Source organism: Seriola dumerili, unplaced genomic scaffold (assembly GCF_002260705.1).
Source record: "Seriola dumerili isolate Sdu_G_001 unplaced genomic scaffold, Sdu_1.0 BDQW01000138.1, whole genome shotgun sequence".
Taxonomy (NCBI): Eukaryota; Metazoa; Chordata; class Actinopteri; order Carangiformes; family Carangidae; genus Seriola; species Seriola dumerili.
Window position 1 is genome coordinate 11,959,517 of NW_019174393.1, and position 20,528 is coordinate 11,980,044.

A 20,528-nucleotide genomic window follows, 5' to 3' on the forward strand; every position below is an offset into this window, starting at 1 on the left:
GAGCGCACATGCATGCGCTACCGTCTGAATGTGTCCGTGCCCCTGCGTTATCGCTTTATTATCAGCAGTCCAGTGGAAGTACAGTATGTTGTGGCTTGGTTGCCACAGGTAACAGGTCAATGATTACCCACAGGGCCAAGGGTGTCCTCAAGCTCAGGTCAGAGCCACTTCCCCAAGAGAGAGAGGAACAACAGTGGGCTGCAGCTGCCATCTGTAACTCTAGGCCTGTGCAGTTATCAGTGTCTTATCTGCTTGAAAAGCCGCATTGTGTTCACATTGTGTATGCAGGCTGTGTCGGGGCAGGGCCACGCTTCAGGAGTTTATGCTATTTTATGCAATGCGGACATGTTTTTTTTTCCTAAGTAGTCATTTAAAACAAGGAGGTGCTACATTTTTCACATGATTATCTCATTTTGAGCTGACTGCCACGTGTTCAGCCATGACTGAATCAATGAATCAATGACTGGACCGTTGTCCTTCGTTACACATCAATAATGTTTAAAGGCAGGCCTAAAAAGTAAAGCTAACAAAAATACAGAGGAGGGAAAAACTGCCTCAGTCCTCTTTTGGTTTGGGCTGATTCCCACAGGTTGTCTCACTTATTAGCTGCTTTCCTGCACTGGACCGAAGAGCACAATCCCTCTCAGTCTCACTCGAACACATAACAATGCCAGGAATGGCTGCATTTGTGCAGTACGACCATTAGGCAACATCCGACTGCCTAATTCATTCAATTTCTCCCTCTGCCATGCCAGCACAATTGGCCTGAAAGGGTGCAGGTGGGGGGCAGAGGAGGCTGGGAAGCTTGTTGCTGAAATGCAAGCAAGCTAAAGTTAGTCACACAGTTCTAACCGTTTGAGGTCGGGATGGGTTAAAGCACAGGACACGAGGCAGACTGTTGGGAAAATCGTGTCCTTGAGGCGATCCCGGCAGGACTCAGTGGTCACCCTGACCCCCCACTCTGAGCTTGACCCTGACTATATCTTTAGCAGTGAACGGTACAAATTACTGGATCGCATGGCTGTACTCTCTCTCCCTCTTCCATCCCTTTCTCATTTCTCACTTTCTTTTTCTCTGGATGACCACAAACAGCCATTGTCACTGCAGACCACGAGAACAATTGGGTTCTTATGCTGTGGCTGGTCAGGGGATGGGAGGGTAAACTTCAGCAATGACTGCACTAAGTAAATTATAGCTCCAATGGCCTGTGTGGTTTGGAGAGGCTGCGCTTTGTGAGAGGTCCTGCAACTAAAACCACCAGTTCAGCACATTTGTTGCCTCTGCAGTGCAAAATAACGACGGCACAGCAAACACATACGTTTTTTTTTTTTTTTTTTTTTCTGAACTGGTGTGGTTCACATTCATGCGAACACTTTCGACGAACAGTAGAAGGCTGTTAAGAAGCACGAGTAGCTCGTTTTGGAAAGGGCTCACACTTACTGAACTATACTGAGTTACATCTTATGAAAACTGAATAATTGCGTGACTGCAGGGCAATGAAGGATTGCCACAGTCCTGCTCCCTCTCTCCCTCTCTCCCTCCCTTCCTCTCTCCCTGTTCCCTCTCTCAGATCGAGGCTCCGCCTGTCGACTGTCCTCCCGCGCTCCAATCGCTCCACCCTCCCACCCTATCCCCTTTCTACATGACATCATCTGCACATCTGTCGTCCCAACAGGGTGCTGGTGACACAGACAGGCCACAAAATTAGTAGAGCTTTCTCCCTCCGCCTTTGTCACCATCTCTTTCTTCCCCGCCGGCTCTCGGTTTCTTGCTGTTGATCTTTTTCTTCCTGTCCTTCTGAACTCCTTCTTTTCTCCCTCTCTCTATAGGTGCTTTTCTTTCTGCCTTTCTTTCTTTCCTTGCGCACCTTTTTTTTTCTACCCCTTTTCCCCTCTGCATTATATCCTGTAAATAATATGGTTGCACACTACATTACATCTCCCCGTTTCCTACAATGCCGCACGTACATTTGAGCAGGCAGGAAGCAGCCATTAAACTAAATGATCCATGGGCCTCACCCCAGCCTTGACCCGTGTGATTGTGAGCAAACTCAATCAGCAAGGTCAGCAGTAACATGATGTGACTCTTAGGAAAGTTTTTTTTCTTGACTTTCTCTGATTTGAGCTATTAGAGCCTGCTAAAACCGGTTAAGAGGTCGTGGTTATATCAATTTGTGTGGTTGTGTGTGTGTGTGTGTGTGTGTGTGTGTGTGAGAGAGTGTGTGAGTGTGAGAGAGGAAGAGAAAGAGAGTGGGAGCGATTTTTAGTGTGTTTCGACAATGCCCAACCCATTAAAGGCTGAGTATTTCCAAGGGAATAGAAACTTACAGAAGTGTAACACATGTTCGATTCCCAAAGCCCCAGTGCAATAATTCTTCACATATGAATTACTAACAGAGCAAATCAAGTCATACTGGATCACACCAGCTGCAGTGGAATTACAATTTTTGGTGATGTAAATGGACAAATACTATTAATTCTATAATTAACCAAGTTTGCTTAAAAAAATGGGCACTTGTCATGTATACCTTCTTAATCTACAAGGGTTAAAGGAGAATAGGAGCTCTTAACCTAATACATTTTCTTTGTAAAAAAATAAAAAAATAAATAAAACATAACTACAAATGTGCAAAATAGGAAGCATTATAAAAGAAAAACAACCACAATAAGGAACATTAAAATAATTTGCCGTTAGTGACCGTCGGCACGAGGATGTCAAGTGGCATCACTTTTGGTTTTTGGGGCTCTGATCTGAGCCAGATAGTGTTGAGCATTTAAAAGATACCAGCACATAATACAGCAGATGGGATGTGAACCCAGGATTACACAGGGGGATCAGAGGCCTTATGACTCACACACACTCACACCCACACTCCCAACTCCTAAACACATTGCTTTTTTTTTTTTTTTTTTTTGTATTTTTAACTCGATTGTCCTTTAAGTAAATCCTACTAATAGATATTTCATGTTTTCGGGAACAGCATGTTGCCAAAAGACAAATGCGGTACTGCAGTGTAACTGGATTCTGCATTTAGAAAGCACTATTTGATCTAGATCTGTTTTTGGAGTTACTATGGACACTTCAGCAGATCTAATGGGTTATGAATCATATTGTCAATTATTTATAAGTGGCTGCTGTTTCTACTTGTAAGTAAAGATGGTTACAAGACTGTAAATTACAATTTGTCTGTAGGTGAGTGAACACAGGATCAACATCCTAACAGCTTTAGCTGATGGTGAAATAAAGCGTAGAAATAACCTTTGAGTTTCTGTTGTTCAAAGGCTTTGTGTCTTCAAAAACCAAGGGCTACAGCTTTGTGGAAAGCAACAATGAACACAATTATACCGTGATTTTATGTTCACCAAAAGCTTCGAGATTCTTAGAGAAAAATGTCACGTGTCACTCGTTTACACGAACAAACATGACGGTTAAATTTTGAAATTTCGATGGTAGGAACCAAGATGGTGGAACTCCTAAGGGGTGTTGGGAGTGACGGGGCTGTTGGACAGCTTTGCCTCCCGTACTTTGAAACATAGGAGTAAAGAGCCCCCTTGAGGATCCCAAAATTACTAACTTTATACATTACTAGTGCCTCTAAACTGCTGAGACATGGTAATAGCAAACTCTCCTCAGGCTCAACGCTAAATATTTTACCAAACATGCAAGGAGTATGAAATAATTGGAATCAGAAAGATGAATTTTCTCAACTAAATGTCATGAAATATGCATTAGCAATTTAATACTGGACTGAATAATAATGCAATATGATGATCAAACTGTTTAAAAAAACGATGCTCGTGTCTGTTTTGAGAAAACAAATCACGGCTGCTGCTCTCATGCCAGGAACGGCAGAATGCTGGTGTGAAGAGGACGTGCTTGACCCAAACCAGAGAGGTCTGATCTTCAGTGAGCTCTTCTCTGGTGCTTTGTCTCCCTCTGCAGTTACAACTGAATAAAGACAGATGAAGGAAAGCCTTTAAAGAACAGAGTGAGGTACTATTGTTGCAGAAAGTGGAAGAGAAGCCGGGTACCACGAAGAGTTTCAAATGAATTGCAAACCGATAAAAAGCAGTTTCCACTGGTTTGTCTAAAGGTGTTATTTTCTAGTTGAATCACAGACTTGTGAGAACAGCAGGTTGTTGTAATATTTTACTTTTTTGGCTTCATCAGCTTACTCGTGGGTTTGTTTTAAAAAAAAAAAAAGCTTTTCTCATTTTCTCAACATCTGTAACATGTTTACTACACGAAATCTGTGTTTCTACACCAAAAACATAAATCCTGTTTGGATAAAAGAAATCTTTTTCTAAAGACATTTATGTACCTCATGGCACTGTCGAAAATATGGCCCTCCCATCATCTGCTCTCAAAAAGGTTCAAGATGCTTCAAAGACAATAATTGCTCAAAAGTGGAATTGTTGTTCTGCGACATGGGAACAATTTCCCTCTGTCATCTCTTCGGGTTTCATGGATGCTCTGAACAGTGTAAATTAGATTTGATTACAAAGTAGTTTTCTTTTAGTTGTGTCATAAATACTCTCTGGCCTGTTAACCCCCAGGGTATATTTGTTTTTTATCTGCGACACTCTGTATTCCCTTCGCAGTGCAGGGGGGCGATGTTCATTTCACCAACCACACTCAGATTTCTTATGCATTCCGACATGCGTTTTACCCCATTACACATACAAGGACCATGTGTTTGTCTTGCCATATTAAAGTCTAAACAACGCCTCTGACATTGCAGCAAAGCTTGAAAGCCATGTGAGTTGCACGTGGATACAGTGCATTCAGAAAGTATTCAGACCTCTTCACTACTACTATTTTGTTATGTTGCAGCCTTATTCTAAAATTGTTTGAATCGCGTTTGTCCGCTCATCCATCTTCACTAAATACCCCCATAATGACAAAGCAAAAACAGAATTTGAGAACTTCTTTATTCTTAACTTCTAAATTTATTAAAAAGAAAAAACTGAAATATCGTTGACATAAGTATTCAGACCCTTTGCTCAGTATTTAGTTGAAGCATCGTTGGCAGTAATTACAGCCTTCAGTCCTCTTGTGTGTGACACGACAAGCTTTGAATGCTTGATTATTTTTATAAAATTTTTGTCCATTCTTCTCTGCAGATCCTCTAAAGCTCTATCAGGTTTGGATGGGGACCGTTGGTGGAAAGCCATTTTCAAGTCGCCGAGCTTCACTGTCGGGAGGGTATTGGGCAGGTCGTCAGCGATGCTTGGTTTCCTCCAGACATGACGTTTAGAACTGTGGCCAAACAGTCTTGGTTTCATCAGAGCAGAGGATCTTGTTTCTCACAGACTGAGAGTCCTGTTGGGGCTTTTTTTTTTTTTTTTTTTGCGAACTTTCACTGAGGAGATGCTTCAGTCTGGCCACGCTGACATAAAGCCCAGATCGGTGGGGTGCTGCAGTGATGGTTTTCCTTCTGGAAGTTTCTCCCATGTCCACACAGGATCTCTGGAGCTCAGCCTGAGTGACCACTAAGGTTCTCAGTCACCTCTCGCATCAAGGCCCTTCTCTCCCGATAGTTCAGTTGCAGCAACATCTCAGAGATGATTGAGAGAAATAGGAGGCACCGGAGCTAAATTTCAGGTGTCACAGCAAAGGGTCTGAAAACTCATGTCAACGTGATATTTCAGTTTTTCTTTTTTTTTTTTTATAAATTTGCAAAAATGTCTAAAATTCTTTTCTATTATAGGGTACTGAGTGGAGACTGCTGAGGGAAAAGTAGTGAAGGGGTCTGAATACTTTCTGAACGCACAATCTTTGCTTATGCATACAGTAAACATACAGATTTAATGTTGTCAACATCTGTTGAAAGTCAATACTCTGATCAAATAGTCAGATTTAACATTAACCACTTTCTGTTTGTTTGCGATTGTCGGCTCTTGCCTTTTTAATTACAGGGTAAATTTGCATGTCATATCTAGTGACTGTCAACAGTGGGGTTTGCCTTGGGTGCGCTTGTTGCATGTTTTTCTCAGATGGTCTCAGTAATACTGATGACGGCAATAGTGCATTGGGTATTCTTGTATTTATTATTCATTGTTATACTTTAGGCTCTTGATTTTTTCACTACTGTTTGGCAACTAAATTGGCTTTCAGGGACATAAAAGCGCCTCTCTATTCCACAATATGATATTATTTCAAGAGCTTTGTTTTAATATGAATAAATTATTTTGGATTTTTGTTTTCGAGTGCTGATTATGTCATTAAAAGAATACTTCATAAAAATTTCAAGTAAACATTATAAAAAGATGTGTTTTTGCTCAGTAAACCGGAATATTTGTGGAATTTATAAAATACAAACACAAAGACAAACATTAACATTAAATCCTCATGAAATCAACCAGATTTTATGTCTCCTCCAACTAGTCAAGGTGCAGGACACATGGTCACAATCTCCCTCTCTGTTCCTGAGTTAGAGCATTGAATAATGGCCAGAAATGTTTTTTGCAGAACGCTGAATGATGTCACGGTGAAGTTGACCGTTGACCGGTTATAAAATGATTAGTGTATGAATTCTTGCGTTATTTGTGAGTTCATCCTCGAGTCCAAGTGAACGTTTGTACCACATTTGAAGGTGGTCCCTCAAGGTGCTACGGAGGTATCACATTCAGGACAAACTGAAAACATAATGCCTCTTCTCCACAGCTGTCACTCGCACGGAGGCATAAAAATAACAAAGGCTCAACACGTAAGGGGCAGGTTGGAGTGGTTGAGGCAGCCACAGCTGCTAACAATGTTGCCATGAAGTAATCGGGGACAGGTGGACAGAGGACAGGTAAGGTCACATTATATTTCTGTCCTACAACATTGACCCCCCCCCCACACACACACACACACACACACACACATCATGGTAAAGGATGTGATGAATGTCTGATGCCGGTAATAAATTAACATTGATCAGAGCGATCACAAAAACACAAACAAACAAACAAAAAAAAAAACATGGATGGGAAGTGAATGGGAGAAGGAGTGAACATTCGTGGGACAGAAATGCAATGTGACCGTATCTTAATAGTACAAAGTGTCAGGTTATAATGGGCATGCTGCACAATCTCATGAATTTGATTGGAAGTTACTAGTCAGCTGATAGCCACAGCCGTAAGTGAGCCAATGATTGTGAAGCATGAATGAAGCAGCTGATGCCAGACAGGTAATGCAAGCGTGACTGAGGTTCAGTGTGCTTTCTAAAGTACTAACAGTTTTATCATCTGTTTTTTGAACCAGCAATGTAACACAAAATATCCCAATACTACGCTCTATCAATTTTTCATCATTGGTAACGGTGCGTGAATTTCTGCATGAATTTTCCAGTGAATTCATGGACTGCCGATGAGCTGTGCAGCACCTTCTCCTGCATTTCTAACTATGTGGGGATTGGACTGCCAACGCCTGACAAAAATACTCACCCATAAGCTCTGCTATTGTAAAGAAAAACGTCACTTCGGATGAATTATCAGATGTTTACTATTACGATCAACACCCGTTTCCTCGACAACTGCTCGGGAACCCTGCTGAGGATTCTGGGCTCAGAGACAAGATAAGCGCAAAATCCCATAGAGCCATAAAACACCATTATTAATCTGGACTTTTTAGGCTCCCATCCAGCTTGAGGCCCCTCTGCGTCACTGCTCCAGTCTCGCCCTGCTTGTCTCCATGCCTGTCATTCATCACTGTAACGTGGATGATGCTATCAAAACCGTTTCTGTCAAAACTCTGACAGTTGTCCCGGGAGATAAAAAGACAAAAGTCATGTTAGTTTTACAGCCACTGTCATCACCGCTCTGATGTCCTGCGCGGCAGTAAAACAAATTCCTGCGCAGCCCCACACTTCCCATGTCTCCCTGTTCACCTCGTCTTCTGCACAAAAATATGAAAAGAAACAGATATCAGTGTGCGAATGCCAGGACAGTGAGTGCACACTGCTTAAGTGCTATCTTGGCTTTGGAAATTGTGGTTTAGGAGGATTATTTGGACAGAAAGAGAGAGGGAGAGGGGGCGAGAAAGAGACAGAGGAGCTGAGTGAAAATCATAGAGAACACACATACACAAAGGGTTCTGCCTCTGCTGCCCCCCGAGCCAGAGGCATTATCTGCGAGTTGTCCACTGGAATGGCTGCAGACTGAGCTCCTGTGACGAGGTTTCAACAACCAAGACCAATTTAGTGGCAAAGCTGCTTCTCATTCTTTACAGCAGCGGGTATATCGGACTGCAGCTATAGTTACACACACAGTCTGAGTGGGCATAAGGATCGGGCCAATCTTATAACAGCCAAAGAATGAAAGGTATTTTAGTCTTTTATACTCCAAATCACTGCTATCTCTCAAAATGCTTTGCTGGCAGCTGCTGAGAATTTAAATTAAAAGGTTCATGTCCACAATACTACCCTCAATAATTTTCTAAGAGAAGGTCCCACTTTTGTTCAGATGATTGATATCTCATTTTGGAACAAATTTTATTAATATTATCTCCTTGCGGTTATTTGCACAGCTCAAGTAAAGCTCAGAATGTCTCAATTTTCAGTCTCCAAAATGTCAACAAGAAGCGAAGAAAATATGTACTTTGTCCTTGGTCCACTCTGTGAAGTAGACCTATAAAACGCCCCATCCTTTGAAGGTCCTTGGAACTGAACAGGACTGTCCCCTCCCATTGTAATTTTTTTTACTCACTTCAAAGTTCCACAGCAAACATCTTTAAAAGGAAGAAACGGCAAAAAATTCCTTTTGTGTTGGCCTCGTTGGCCTCGTTGGCCTTTCCATCCAATTACACTTGGGCACCTCAAAGACTACATGGGTTTAACAAGTCTATTCACCACATAGAAGAATGTTACATGTAGGGCAACTTTTCCTGCTTCTATAAAAGGGAAAATACTCTTAAAGGCATTTTTTTTTTCAAACTCTCACAATACAATATGCCTTGTTCATCAAAAGTGAGAACTCAACTCTAACTTTACAGACAATGCACTTCATGCTATGCACCGATATTTAGTCGGATGTTTGGGGATGATCATGGCATTTTCCTTCATGCCACCACAGGAGGGCGTATTGTTGGTGGTACACCAGCAGCAGAATATACAGTATGAGCTGAAAGACCACAGAGTCAGATCAACTGACTGACTGAAGCATTTCAGCAAGCATCTGCCCTCCTCAAGAGCCAATAAGCGAGAAACTGAAACTCCAGCAGTACAGTAGTGTGGGCTGCAAAGAAGAAGGGAATTTGTACAGGGATTTTCTTCACACTTTCATTTTAGTCTTCTGTAGTCATCCTTAGGGCTGCAACTAAAAATTATTAAAATTATTGATTTGTCTGGTGAATATTTTCTCAAATAATCGATTAATCATTTTATCTTTAAAACGTCGGAAAGAGTTAAAAAGGCAATTATAATTTCCCACAGCCCAATGTGACAGAACCCAAATATATTCAGTTTACGTCCATAAGACAAACAGTAAATTGTTGTCAAAAGTTGGAACCAATAGTTTGTTTTTTTTGTTTGTTTTTTTTTTAGCATTTTTGCTTTAATAGCGACTGAAATGATGAGCCAGTATTTCAAATAGTTGCTCATTAATTCTCTGTCGATCAATTAATGAATTAATCGACTAATCCTTCCAGCTCTAGTCAGTTTTATATTGCCAAATACATTCAATAACATATTTTTTGGTAACTTCCAATGAAAAACATGATTTCATGTTATTTTTATACTTATAACAATAAAATATAGAATCAAGTATCGCATGATGATGAAGTCATGTGCAGTTATTTGGTGCCAAAAATGAATTCATTAGGGTTGACAATGGCAGAGAGATATGTATAAATGTAGGCTAATTCTACATGTAAAATCCATAGAAGTTGACTTTTGGGGCACTTGGTGGCATGGCTGTACCCAGAAGGTCACAGGTTCGATCCCACAACATGCAGTGCTGGTGCTGGCTTCCCCTCTTAGTCAGAAGCAGCAAAAACACCAAATCCAAATTCAGATATAACTTTACCTGTTGTGACCAGAGAGAGAGAGAGAGAGAGAGAGAGAGAGAAAAAGAGAGAGAGAGAGAGAGAGAGAGAGAGAGAGAGAGAAAGAGAGAGAGAGAGAGAGAGTTTAGGCGGAGGGAGAGGGAGAGGGAGAGAGAGAGAGAGGGAGGGGGGCACTGTCTCCCACACTTCCACACTTCCAATGCCACAACAGTCTCACTTTTGGAGACGTGAGCAGCACGTATCGGACATCCGGAACCCCAGCTGACCCCCCCTCCCCCTCCCCTCTTCTCTCTTTCCCACCCAGTCCTCTATGAGCCCAGGTGGCAGAGCGCACTTCGGCCGAGGGATGCAGCCTCTCATCTCCAGCACATGGACAGCGGAGCTTGGAGCTGTCGCAGCGCGCCACGGCTGCACTAGCTGAAGACACCACCTCTCTACAGCGCAAAGAAGAGACGACACTCCTGCGTTGGAGCTCTTGGACTGCAGATAAAAGGATATATTTGTTCACACCTCACCCTCCTTTCTTTTTTTTCTTTTTTTTTTCTTCTTCTTCATCTGTTTTCCAAACCGCAAGAGTGCAGCACAAGTGGTGTTCAATGCGCAACCATGCTCATCATCTCGTCTCGCAGTGCGCTGCTGTCCGTCTACTACCCACAGATCTTCCTCATCCTCACCAGCGGTAGCTACCTGTAGGTTTCTTATCAATGCACTTGCTCAGTTTAATCATCACTTAGTTTGATTTGAAGCTCACCTGACATGTGCAGGTGGCTGTTGCTTACGCGCAAAATCAAATGGCCAATTACGCACCGGGAGACTGGATAGTCAGGTTAGATCGCACGTAGAAAGCATAATATGGTTGTTGCGGGGGTTTAACATGTTTGTACACTTTAAAAATCCAGCTTTTAACTTTGCTAAATGAAGTATATGGATTTTTTTTCTTTTTTTCTTGTGGTTACATTTGGTTCTGGCGTGGCAGAGAGATGGATGGAAACGGAAAAAATGTAACTTGGAATATCCACTCAGCCAAAACTTAGGAAACATTGGTAGGAAGCGCGTGACTTGTGTCGTTCAATCAACTTCATTTTATTCCACAATGGAATCATAGACTACCACGGAACAAGGGCTGCAGGTTTTTCCCTATAATATGCGCAGTTATGTCATTTTCATTCTAATATTGTGCCATAAATCGACGGCTTATAAAAAGTGACTGAAGATTTGGGTGAATGAAGCCAATATTTAATCTACATGATTTTTACATGTTCTAATATGCCAGCAGCTGATGAGATAACCTGCTCTTATGGATTTACACATTACACCAGAGCCACTCTGTCATGGGAGCACCTGGTCAGACAAGTGGAATATGAAAGCAGCATATGGGAAAAAAGTAATATTGGACAACTTCATGGTCTCCCTATAGGAGCAGGCCAATGTAATGAGCTCTTTCTTATGACATTAAAAGACCCAGGCCCTCACAAAGAGACTGATTGCTGCACCATACATGCTTCTCATTCATAACAAGGGCAGGTCCTGAAACCTAAAATAGCTGTGGTGGTTCATGTTTTCTGTAACAGAGAGGGAGAGAGGGGCAGACAGAAATGAACTGGATTTAGTCCCATTTCTATAATTAACTATTGTTCTCTTTCATGTCTTTATGAAGGTCCATAAAATTACCCATGATGTGATCTGGGGTAAGGATGAATGATGCAGAGTATGCTCTCACTGTATCTTCTGATTTGGTCTTGTTTATCTTCATGGCGTATACACTGGCAACTGAAATGAAAAGTTTAGAAAAACATTTGTTTTTTGGAAACAAATGTTATCACTTTTTTTTTTTTCTTTGCTCAAATCATAATCAACTATCAACTAGGACACAGAGTTAAATCCAAACTATTTATTGAGTATGTTCAAAGGTAAATCTTTGTTTTTCCATTTCTTCTTCTGTTCTCCCTTCAGTGTTGTCTATATGTCCTTGTAAAAAACTGTAGCTGTTCTTTCCTCTGTCATTAATCTCCCTCTCTCTGTGCCTATAGGGCGCTGTCCTCTGTGGTGGCTCTGGGTGCAAACATCATCTGCAACAAGATACCGGGACTGGCCCCCCGTCAGAGGGCCCTCTGTCAGACTCGCCCCGACGCCATCATTGTCATCGGCGAAGGCGCCCAGCTGGGAATCAATGAGTGTCAGTACCAGTTCCGCTACGGCCGGTGGAACTGCTCAGCCCTGGGCGAGAGGACTGTCTTTGGACAAGAGCTGAGAGTAGGTCAGTCTGTTTAAAACTCAGTTTTCTTTAAGGAGATTTAAATGGTTTTACCTCAATATAGGCAGTAGGACATCAGCAAAATGGACTGAGTGATGGTAAGAAAGTTGCTCTGAGAGCAGAGGTTTTAAATAAAGTTTTTGTGAGGTAAATCTTTTTGTTTTCACCATTGTTGGTGATTTTAAAAGTATATAGATGACAGGAAATGAGGACAGAAAGATGGGAAATGACTTGCAATAAAAGGTTCTCAGCTGGAATCAAACTTGAGATGTTGCGGTTCATGGTTAGGCCCTTAAACCCCTCGGCCATAGAGATGCACCAGGGGCAAAACTGGTTTTTACCTTTGTAAACACTAGCTAAAGTGAATCCTAGTGCTGTACACAGACATCTCACAACTGTCAGACAGAACAAACTAAATGAGATGCAACAAGTGGGACAACAGGTATGTTAACTGGAGTATCTAAGGAAAAACTGAGCTGTGTGGCCTGATTTCCCGATCACTGAAATTGGGCAGTGAAATTGAGCACTTCAGGTGCCATTCAGCTGTGTGCTTTGACATGAGCCTGTCCTCTCATTCGTATTGTATTGTCCTCAGAGCTCTTGTAAATCTCGTCAAAAACTGCAGCATAGCTCAACTCAAGTGGCGTGAAACAAACTTTAACGAAGGCATTTCTGTTTGCCGCACAACCACAATGAATTCTTGTTAAGACACTTACAGAAAAAAGTCCAACTCAAAAGGCTTTGCTAGCGTCCCCAAAGGAGGTTCAATCTGGTTGATGTGTGGAACATCACTGTGCTTGCAACACACTGTCACAACAAAGCAGTCGTAAATGGATGGTGAAGACTTCCGTATGAAGCTTGGTCTAAGGCCTATCTGGGTGTGCCATCTTCTGAAAGTATTTATAACCACAGAAACTAACAAATCTCCCTTGTTTTAGACAACATTCTTCCCCGTTTCATTTCTCACAGAAGCCTGTTTGCTCCTAATGTGAACCTCTTATATAAATTGTATTTCAGTCCGAAATGTTTTGTTGCGGTCTTGCTGTGGGTTTGGATCCATGTTTAATCTAGCAGCTCTGGGAGCAATCACTTTCTTCTACACGGGAGACAGGCAGACAGACGTCTGGATCCCTTTATTTCTTTTGTCAGAGGAAATGTCTCTTTTCTCTTGTGGCGTGTAAACGAGTGTAGAGAGACACTTTGGGCCCAGCTTTGTTCCTCATGTCCTCTCCATGTAGATGGCTTTACCAAATAAGAATTAAGACTAAATCTAATTGGATCTGTGTAAAACCTAATTAGAGGGTTGTAACTAATAGTGTACAATGTGTCAGATTTCCGGGCATGTTGATGGATTCTTAGTAAAATCGGTCATTTTCCTCGTCCTGTTCTTGTCCATCTCTGCTGTTTTTAAAAAAAGGAAATGTAAGATAGGGCCGACCCCCCCTTGTGTCACTAATGTACCATCCGCCACTTCATTAAGCATTGAGAAAGACCAGAGAGATTCATGCTAACCACTAATTGAAGTCAGCTCCAGCAGCTGGATGGCAACAATGGAACCCTGCATGCACTGCTGTACAATCAAAACAAATCACAGTGCGAGGAGATGGCTGTTTGGCTATTGCATGCGCCTGATGCCTTGAGAAATGCTCACCATACAATATATCTGAATGGGCCGTGGATTTAGCCTGATGAGAGAAGACTTCAGAGTTTGTTATGAGTTATGGACCGGGGGAACCGCAGGCCCACTGGTTTCAGCGAGTGAGTTTGTCAGGTTGGAAGGGAGCCATTAGAATCGCCTCTACAGAGACGCCATGCATTAATACTCTGGGCTGTTGAGAACAGCGAAGGCCCAGCATTATCCTGATTGGAGGGGGAGAATATCCTGTTACCAATTGTTGTGCCAATAAATTCACTTCCCCCTCCACGCCATAAATATAAATGTGTTTATTCTGAAGTTCAAATGGTGACATACAAAAGCTTGGAAATGGGCACATCTCAGTCAAGCCTGGCCACAGATTATTTCAACATGTAACACAGCAGTATCATTTGCTGTAATAATGTGGACCGCCTAAGACAGACACAGACTGACACTTAAGCCGCGTGAGAAATTCCATTGATGAAAAACATTAAGACAGCAACTCCATGAGTGTCGATCCAGAAAAAAGCTCCTCCAGTCAGCCAGTAGATGTCACTTGTGTTTTCTTCACTATACTGATAATTGTTCTAACTGTGACTGACTACTGACGCAGATCAGAGATATCAAACACGGCAGAAAGGAAGAAATCAGTGAGTTTTTATGAGATTATATACACTCACACTCACTTACACACTCAAAAGACTACTACAATCTCTTACTGTACTTGACATCAATAAATATAGGGATTGTAAGATTATATATGTTGAGGTGAAAGTGCAAAACTAGAAGATACTACTGAGTAACAGGTACTTAATTACAATTACATACACATCATAAAACGGCTAAAGTGATTCTCTACCAACCAGTTCCTCTCCAATTCAGTGATGCACTTCAAACACTTTTTTTTTTTTTGAAGGAGAAGTCCAGCAATTAAGTACTGCACTTCAATAAGTTTGGGGGCTCACAAGACACAGTTTTTAATCTTTCCCCTTTCTGATTAAAGATTTTTATTTTTTTTGGTGAAGGCAAGCCTCTATGGCTTGACTGGCAGATCCCTCTGAATGCCATCGCTCACGCAGTCATCCTGCCGTCATCCCTAATGATCCAGTTCCGCTAATTTTACTAGTTATATCAGAAAATGACCATCCTCCAACCTAATGCACCTTTAAAGCGTTCTTGAATCCTAGCCTCACCCGAGCAAAAGAAGAGATTCATCTGCATTGTACGGGTATTCGCCCAACTGGCTTGTTAGGCAACTGCCTGGCCTTCTCAGTTGTCCTGGTGTTTGACCTGGTGTTTTGTTGAGTTGGACCAACAACACAGCAAAGACACAACAGTGTGTCCCAGCATCCAAGAACCACCCCTCTCTACCTGCACCCACACTCAACACTCTCTGTTGAGGCATGACGCGCGACTTAAGTCCCTGTCCTGAATCGAACCGTTGACATTACAGCTGTGCGCCTTAACCATTTGGCTATTGGTGCACCCCAGACAGTGTCAAGGCCCAGCACACCAATAGTCGACCCACATGTGTTTTCACTTATTTTGCCTGATTGCAAGACCTCTTCTTCTCCTTCTGTGTGACTGACACCTCTTGCACCTTGCTATTAGTTTTGTTGCATGTTTGGATGGGAGAAATTACACCATCATTCTTATTGGTTCATGAAGTTTGGAGATGTCATGTAGCTTCAGCGTTGCTACTACCTGAGCAGAGGACTAATTATCTAGGATAAGTAACAAATACCTTCATGGGTGTGCAGGGTCTTTAAAATAAGAATGGTCTAAATCTCCTGAGTTTCAGTCTCTAGGATGGGTCGAGCTCCAGAAATGTTGGATCCTACATTTCCTATTGTGCAACCAAGTGGCATCTTTTGTTTGACACACAATGTCCCTTATTTCATACCCAACATTCACAGGCTGTAGCACAAGCTTTCTGCTAAAAATATTAAGTCTCAAGCCAAGAGGACATTGTACAACTGTTTTCATGGACTGAGTAGCAGCCTCATGACAAGTAAACTGCATTTCATATGTAAAACAATGAGAGTACTTTTATTATGCTACTTTCCTCTCCAAATCAGATTTATTCAGATTCCTCTCTATTCTCTCCAGGCAGCAGGGAGGCAGCATTCACATATGCCATCACTGCAGCCGGAGTTGCCCACGCAGTGACTGCCGCTTGTAGCCAAGGCAACCTGAGCCAGTGTGGCTGTGACCGAGAGAAGCAGGGCTACCACGACCAAGAGGAGGGCTGGAAGTGGGGAGGCTGCTCAGCCGACGTTAAGTACGGCGTTGAGTTCTCTCGGCGCTTTGTAGACGCCCGAGAGATCAAGAAAAACGCCCGGCGGCTGATGAACCTGCACAACAATGAGGCAGGTCGAAAGGTAATGCAAGCAGAAATCACTTTGATAAATGCATAAAATAATATCCATCTAATCTAATTTCAGGGTTTACTGATAAAAAAAATAAAAAAAAACATCTTACAACACAGTGTAAAGGCAACGGTTACTATAAATGTTCCTAAACTGTACGAATGCTCAAATGATTAAACAAACTCCTGAGTGTTTTCATGCAAGTGTGGGTGTGTATGTGTAACAGCAATGTAAGACTTGGCAGATACAGCTGCCAAATGTGGAGTTGTGCCACAGTCCTACAGTCCATTCACTGAATTACTACACATCAAGTCAGGACAGAGGATATTATTGCAAGTCTCTCCCTCTTCCTTTCTCAGTTGCAGCACCAAAGACCACACTTCTGCACCACCGCACACACTGAACCAACCAAAGTCAAGAGTAAACACCCACCCGAGTGTGATTGCCAGTTAGGGGACAGGGATGGTGTTGCGATGAGCTCTGTCGCTCACGACTCATGTTGTCTTGTAACCAAAATGTGTCTACGTTAAAATGAGAGGTTACATTTTTTCACAGCGACATCAAACTCAAGAGAAAATAGTCACCTGTCAATTTCATCATCTGCGTCTGCGAAAATACAAATATTTTCAGATGACGCATTATAAATATATAAATTGGGTTCAAACCACAATGTAACTCTATATGTGCACGGTTGCACAACAGTTCTGGTCAGTTTTCTCGGGCTGTCACGCCATGTTGTGGTCTGAAGAAAGGTAAAGTTAATTAGAGACTACAGTTTTGGGGTATGAGTTATTTTCCCCAGGTTTTTGACATAAAGTTGGCATACTGGTTAGTGTGCTGAAAGTTGAAATAGCCGCAGAAAGCCCAGCTTACCAAAAGAGACAGATTTCAAGGCTATGCAATTACTATTAACTGTTTCAAATTCATGCTGTGGACATGTGAATTTAAAATGACACAAAGTTACAATTTCTGTGTTTCTCCCACAGAATATATTTATATATTCAGTTTATACTGACCTAACCTCTACTCTCTATGTGATCAGATCCTAGAGGAGCGAATGAAGCTGGAGTGCAAGTGTCACGGTGTATCTGGTTCCTGTACCACTAAGACCTGCTGGATCACCCTGCCAAAGTTCAGAGAGATTGGTTACCTGCTGAAGGAACGCTACAGCGAAGCAGTTCAAGTAGAACCTGTCCGGGCTTCGCGGCTCCGCCAACCCTCCTTCCTACGTCTCAAAGAGGCCCGGGGCTACCAGAAGCCCACGGACACAGACCTGGTCTACCTGGAGCGCTCGCCCAACTACTGCGAAGAGGACACAGCGACAGGAAGCACAGGGACAAGAGGCAGACTGTGCAACGGCACCTCGACCCACACAGACAGCTGTAATGTGATGTGCTGCGGACGGGGTTACAACACTCACCACTATACACGTGTGTGGCAGTGCAACTGCAAGTTCCACTGGTGCTGTTTTGTGAAGTGCAACACCTGCAGTGAGAAATCAGAGGTTTTCACCTGCAAGTAGGGAACAAGGAATTGGGGCAGCGGGAGAGGATGGGAAGACGGACAAAAGTCGAAGGTAGGGGGATACGACAAAGTGGAATTTGAAGTGAAGGACTTCAAAGTATTTATTCAACATTTTGCACATTTTGACATCCTATTTGGAATTCTTTGAAGGAAAGACATACTAGAAATGGAACATGAGGTTTGGAGTTTGGGGAAAAATAGACATGAACATTTCAGAAACACATTTGCTTGCGTACTGGTACGAAACTGTGACATGATACAAAGCATGTTGCAGGTGAAGGGATTTGATCTTCTCTTTTCGCCTCAAACAAAAGCAATATTTTGAAGACAAGATGTTGCAAAAATGTAGCTTACAGATGTCGTGCACAAGAGAGCAACAAGGACTATTGAGAAGATTTGTTACACGCTAACTGGAAGCAAAGTGCTTTGGACTGCTATGAATGACGACCGGCTCCTGATGAAGACTGAAAGATGGCAGTGGAATACGTTTAACTGTACGCTCACACTGTATTCTGTTTGAACACTGAAAATAAAACAAAATTATTTATGTAAAAAAATATCAAAACTTTCAAACTGTAAGTCTTATAAGATGGATAGCAAATTCAACTGCTTTAACATTTTTCCTCTCTTTTATGATCTTCAATTGCTACTGATACATTTCAAGCTGGGAGTAACAGATTTATAGTCACATGGAGTCACATTTTCAGCCACTAAACAGCTAAATCCCTTTTTACATTTTTTATACATTATCAGTGGTCAGTGGGGTATTTTGCTATATATTAATTCTTTTTCTTTTGCACTGACATAGTCGCATTTCTTCCTTTTTTCCATTGGACATTAGTAATTTCGGGGGTTGGTGCTGTCGAGTGCTGCTCTCATGGACATATTCCCCCTCAGGGCCCAGACCCTTTGTTACACCAAGAGCCACAGAGGCAGAAACCTCTGGCGTACTATTTTAAGCATCCAACTTGTCAGTTTCAGCGGCACTTCCAATCCTGACTGCGCTCATTGTTTTGTTTTTGGAGGGCTCTTGACTTCTGAGAAAAGCATGTAAGCCTCAGTGGACCTCCATAGAGGTGCAATCAGGTTCAGATACATCTAACATTCCCATGAACGGCAGAGACGTGGAATTCCACATCGTGGCCTCTGCTTACACAAGGCCTTCCAGCGCGGTTTAGGCCTGCCTGGGTGGATGGCATGTGCCCTAACCACACTGAAGGGGGTATGAGAGGATCAAAGGCCTCAAAGCTATTTTTGGACAGCACCCTTAATGTATTCAGAAATGTTTATTTAGGCTTTATATAACTTACAAAACAATTTGAAGAGTATATTTTTATATGAGGAACGTGGCACTTTATGTCATTTATAGATGGAAAACAAAGTCGCTATTTACCAGTGTTTTCTAATGTCATTGTATTCAGATTTGAGAGCTATAAATTATTTGGAATTTATGTCTTTGATCAAAGTTCCTAAATTGTAAATACTCCATGTGTTTTATCGAAGTAGCCCAGATTGTCTATCTCGATGCGATCCCTCACAATTCAAAGTAGCTCCTAAAAGTTGAGTGATTCATCAAAGTGTTGGAAAGTCCAGGAAATCTTGTGGAAACCACTGTCAAGTATTTGAGTAATATATGGAAGTTGCTAATACATAGTACAATGGAAGTTTGAGTAAACAACTAATTGTGCAGCTTAGATGGGAGATTTCTGTGTTTCCAGTTGTCTTAATAGCGCTTTCAGTGACAAGGAGCAACTCTTTGCTTCCTAAAAGTATAGCTATAACTTAAAATACAGATAATTTAAGTTTATTTGTTCTGTGGTTTAAACAAAGTCTGCATCACTTACAAACACGGACAGTTGTACTTTTTGTTTTTTACCAATAAAATCTGAGCATCCTTTTAAAGCCTCTTGAATTTTCTGTCATATCTGGCCTTTCATTAGCCTTATTAAAATCATTACAAAAAGCTGTTTGTCACACACAGTACTTTATTAGGCATTATGTAAACATATAATTTGACCGAAACATGAAGCATGTACTTTACACCCTGACAAAGTGTTTTTGCTTTAGGTAAATACCAAACCAGAAGGCACATATACAATGAAGTAGAGGCCTACGGCATAAACCGCTGATATGGGAAACACAAGAACTTCTGGCCTCGACTGATGTGGTATTAATGTGTTAGGAGGTGAACAGACGACCGTGGCCATGCCACCTCATTCAGCCCGGCTGACTCGCACAGCCTCTTTCCTGTGGGGCTGAAAAGCATTGCAGCCAGCCAGTCGAGCGCAAGTAACAGCTGTTTTGTTAGCTGTCTGAAATCCTGGGGACCGGAACCACATAAGCTCCCTTCACTATGCCGACGGATTGAGGGGAGAGTCCAGCCGATTGTTTCAATACATTTTGTCATTAAAAATCAGAGGCAGAGCAAACAGGGTGGAGCAGGGTGTGGGCAGGCCTGTAAAGCGCTGTATTGTTGAGGTGTCAGGACTGTTCAGCTTATCCAGCAACAGGAGAAGCAGGGAGGGATGTCATTCTGCAAACTAATGCTTCTGGTCTGATTCACTCACTCATTCATTCATGCACTCACTCTTCGAACATACACAGTTTCAGTATGCTCTCATACATCAACTACTGATCCAGTACCACTATCACTGATCAACAGAAGAAGCGTGAAAACACAGACACACACACACAGACTCTCTCACACACACACAGACTCTCTCACACACACACACACACACACACACACACACACACA

The 20,528-nt window shown here is 42.1% G+C and overlaps 1 protein-coding gene across 1 annotated transcript; it reads left to right on the top strand.

Moving 5' to 3' along the window:
• The first annotated feature begins 10,593 nt into the window (after positions 1-10,593).
• LOC111224788 (protein Wnt-7b-like) lies at positions 10,594-17,768 on the top strand. Its single transcript, XM_022749433.1, has 4 exons — positions 10,594-10,676; positions 12,018-12,244; positions 15,987-16,258; positions 17,289-17,768. The coding sequence occupies exons 1-4, from the start codon at positions 10,594-10,596 to the stop codon at positions 17,766-17,768; spliced, it is 1,062 nt and encodes a 353-aa protein (XP_022605154.1).
• The last annotated feature ends 2,760 nt before the right edge of the window (positions 17,769-20,528 follow it).

Excerpts from the sequence above, each read along its gene's own strand:
- LOC111224788 (XM_022749433.1), top strand. The coding sequence starts at position 10,594 with ATGCTCATCATCTCGTCTCGCAGTGCGCTGCTGTCCGTCTACTACCCA. Across the intron at positions 10,677-12,017 it reads CTCACCAGCGGTAGCTACCT|GGCGCTGTCCTCTGTGGTGG; the intron begins GTAGGTTTCTTA and ends CTGTGCCTATAG. Across the intron at positions 12,245-15,986 it reads TGGACAAGAGCTGAGAGTAG|GCAGCAGGGAGGCAGCATTC; the intron begins GTCAGTCTGTTT and ends TATTCTCTCCAG.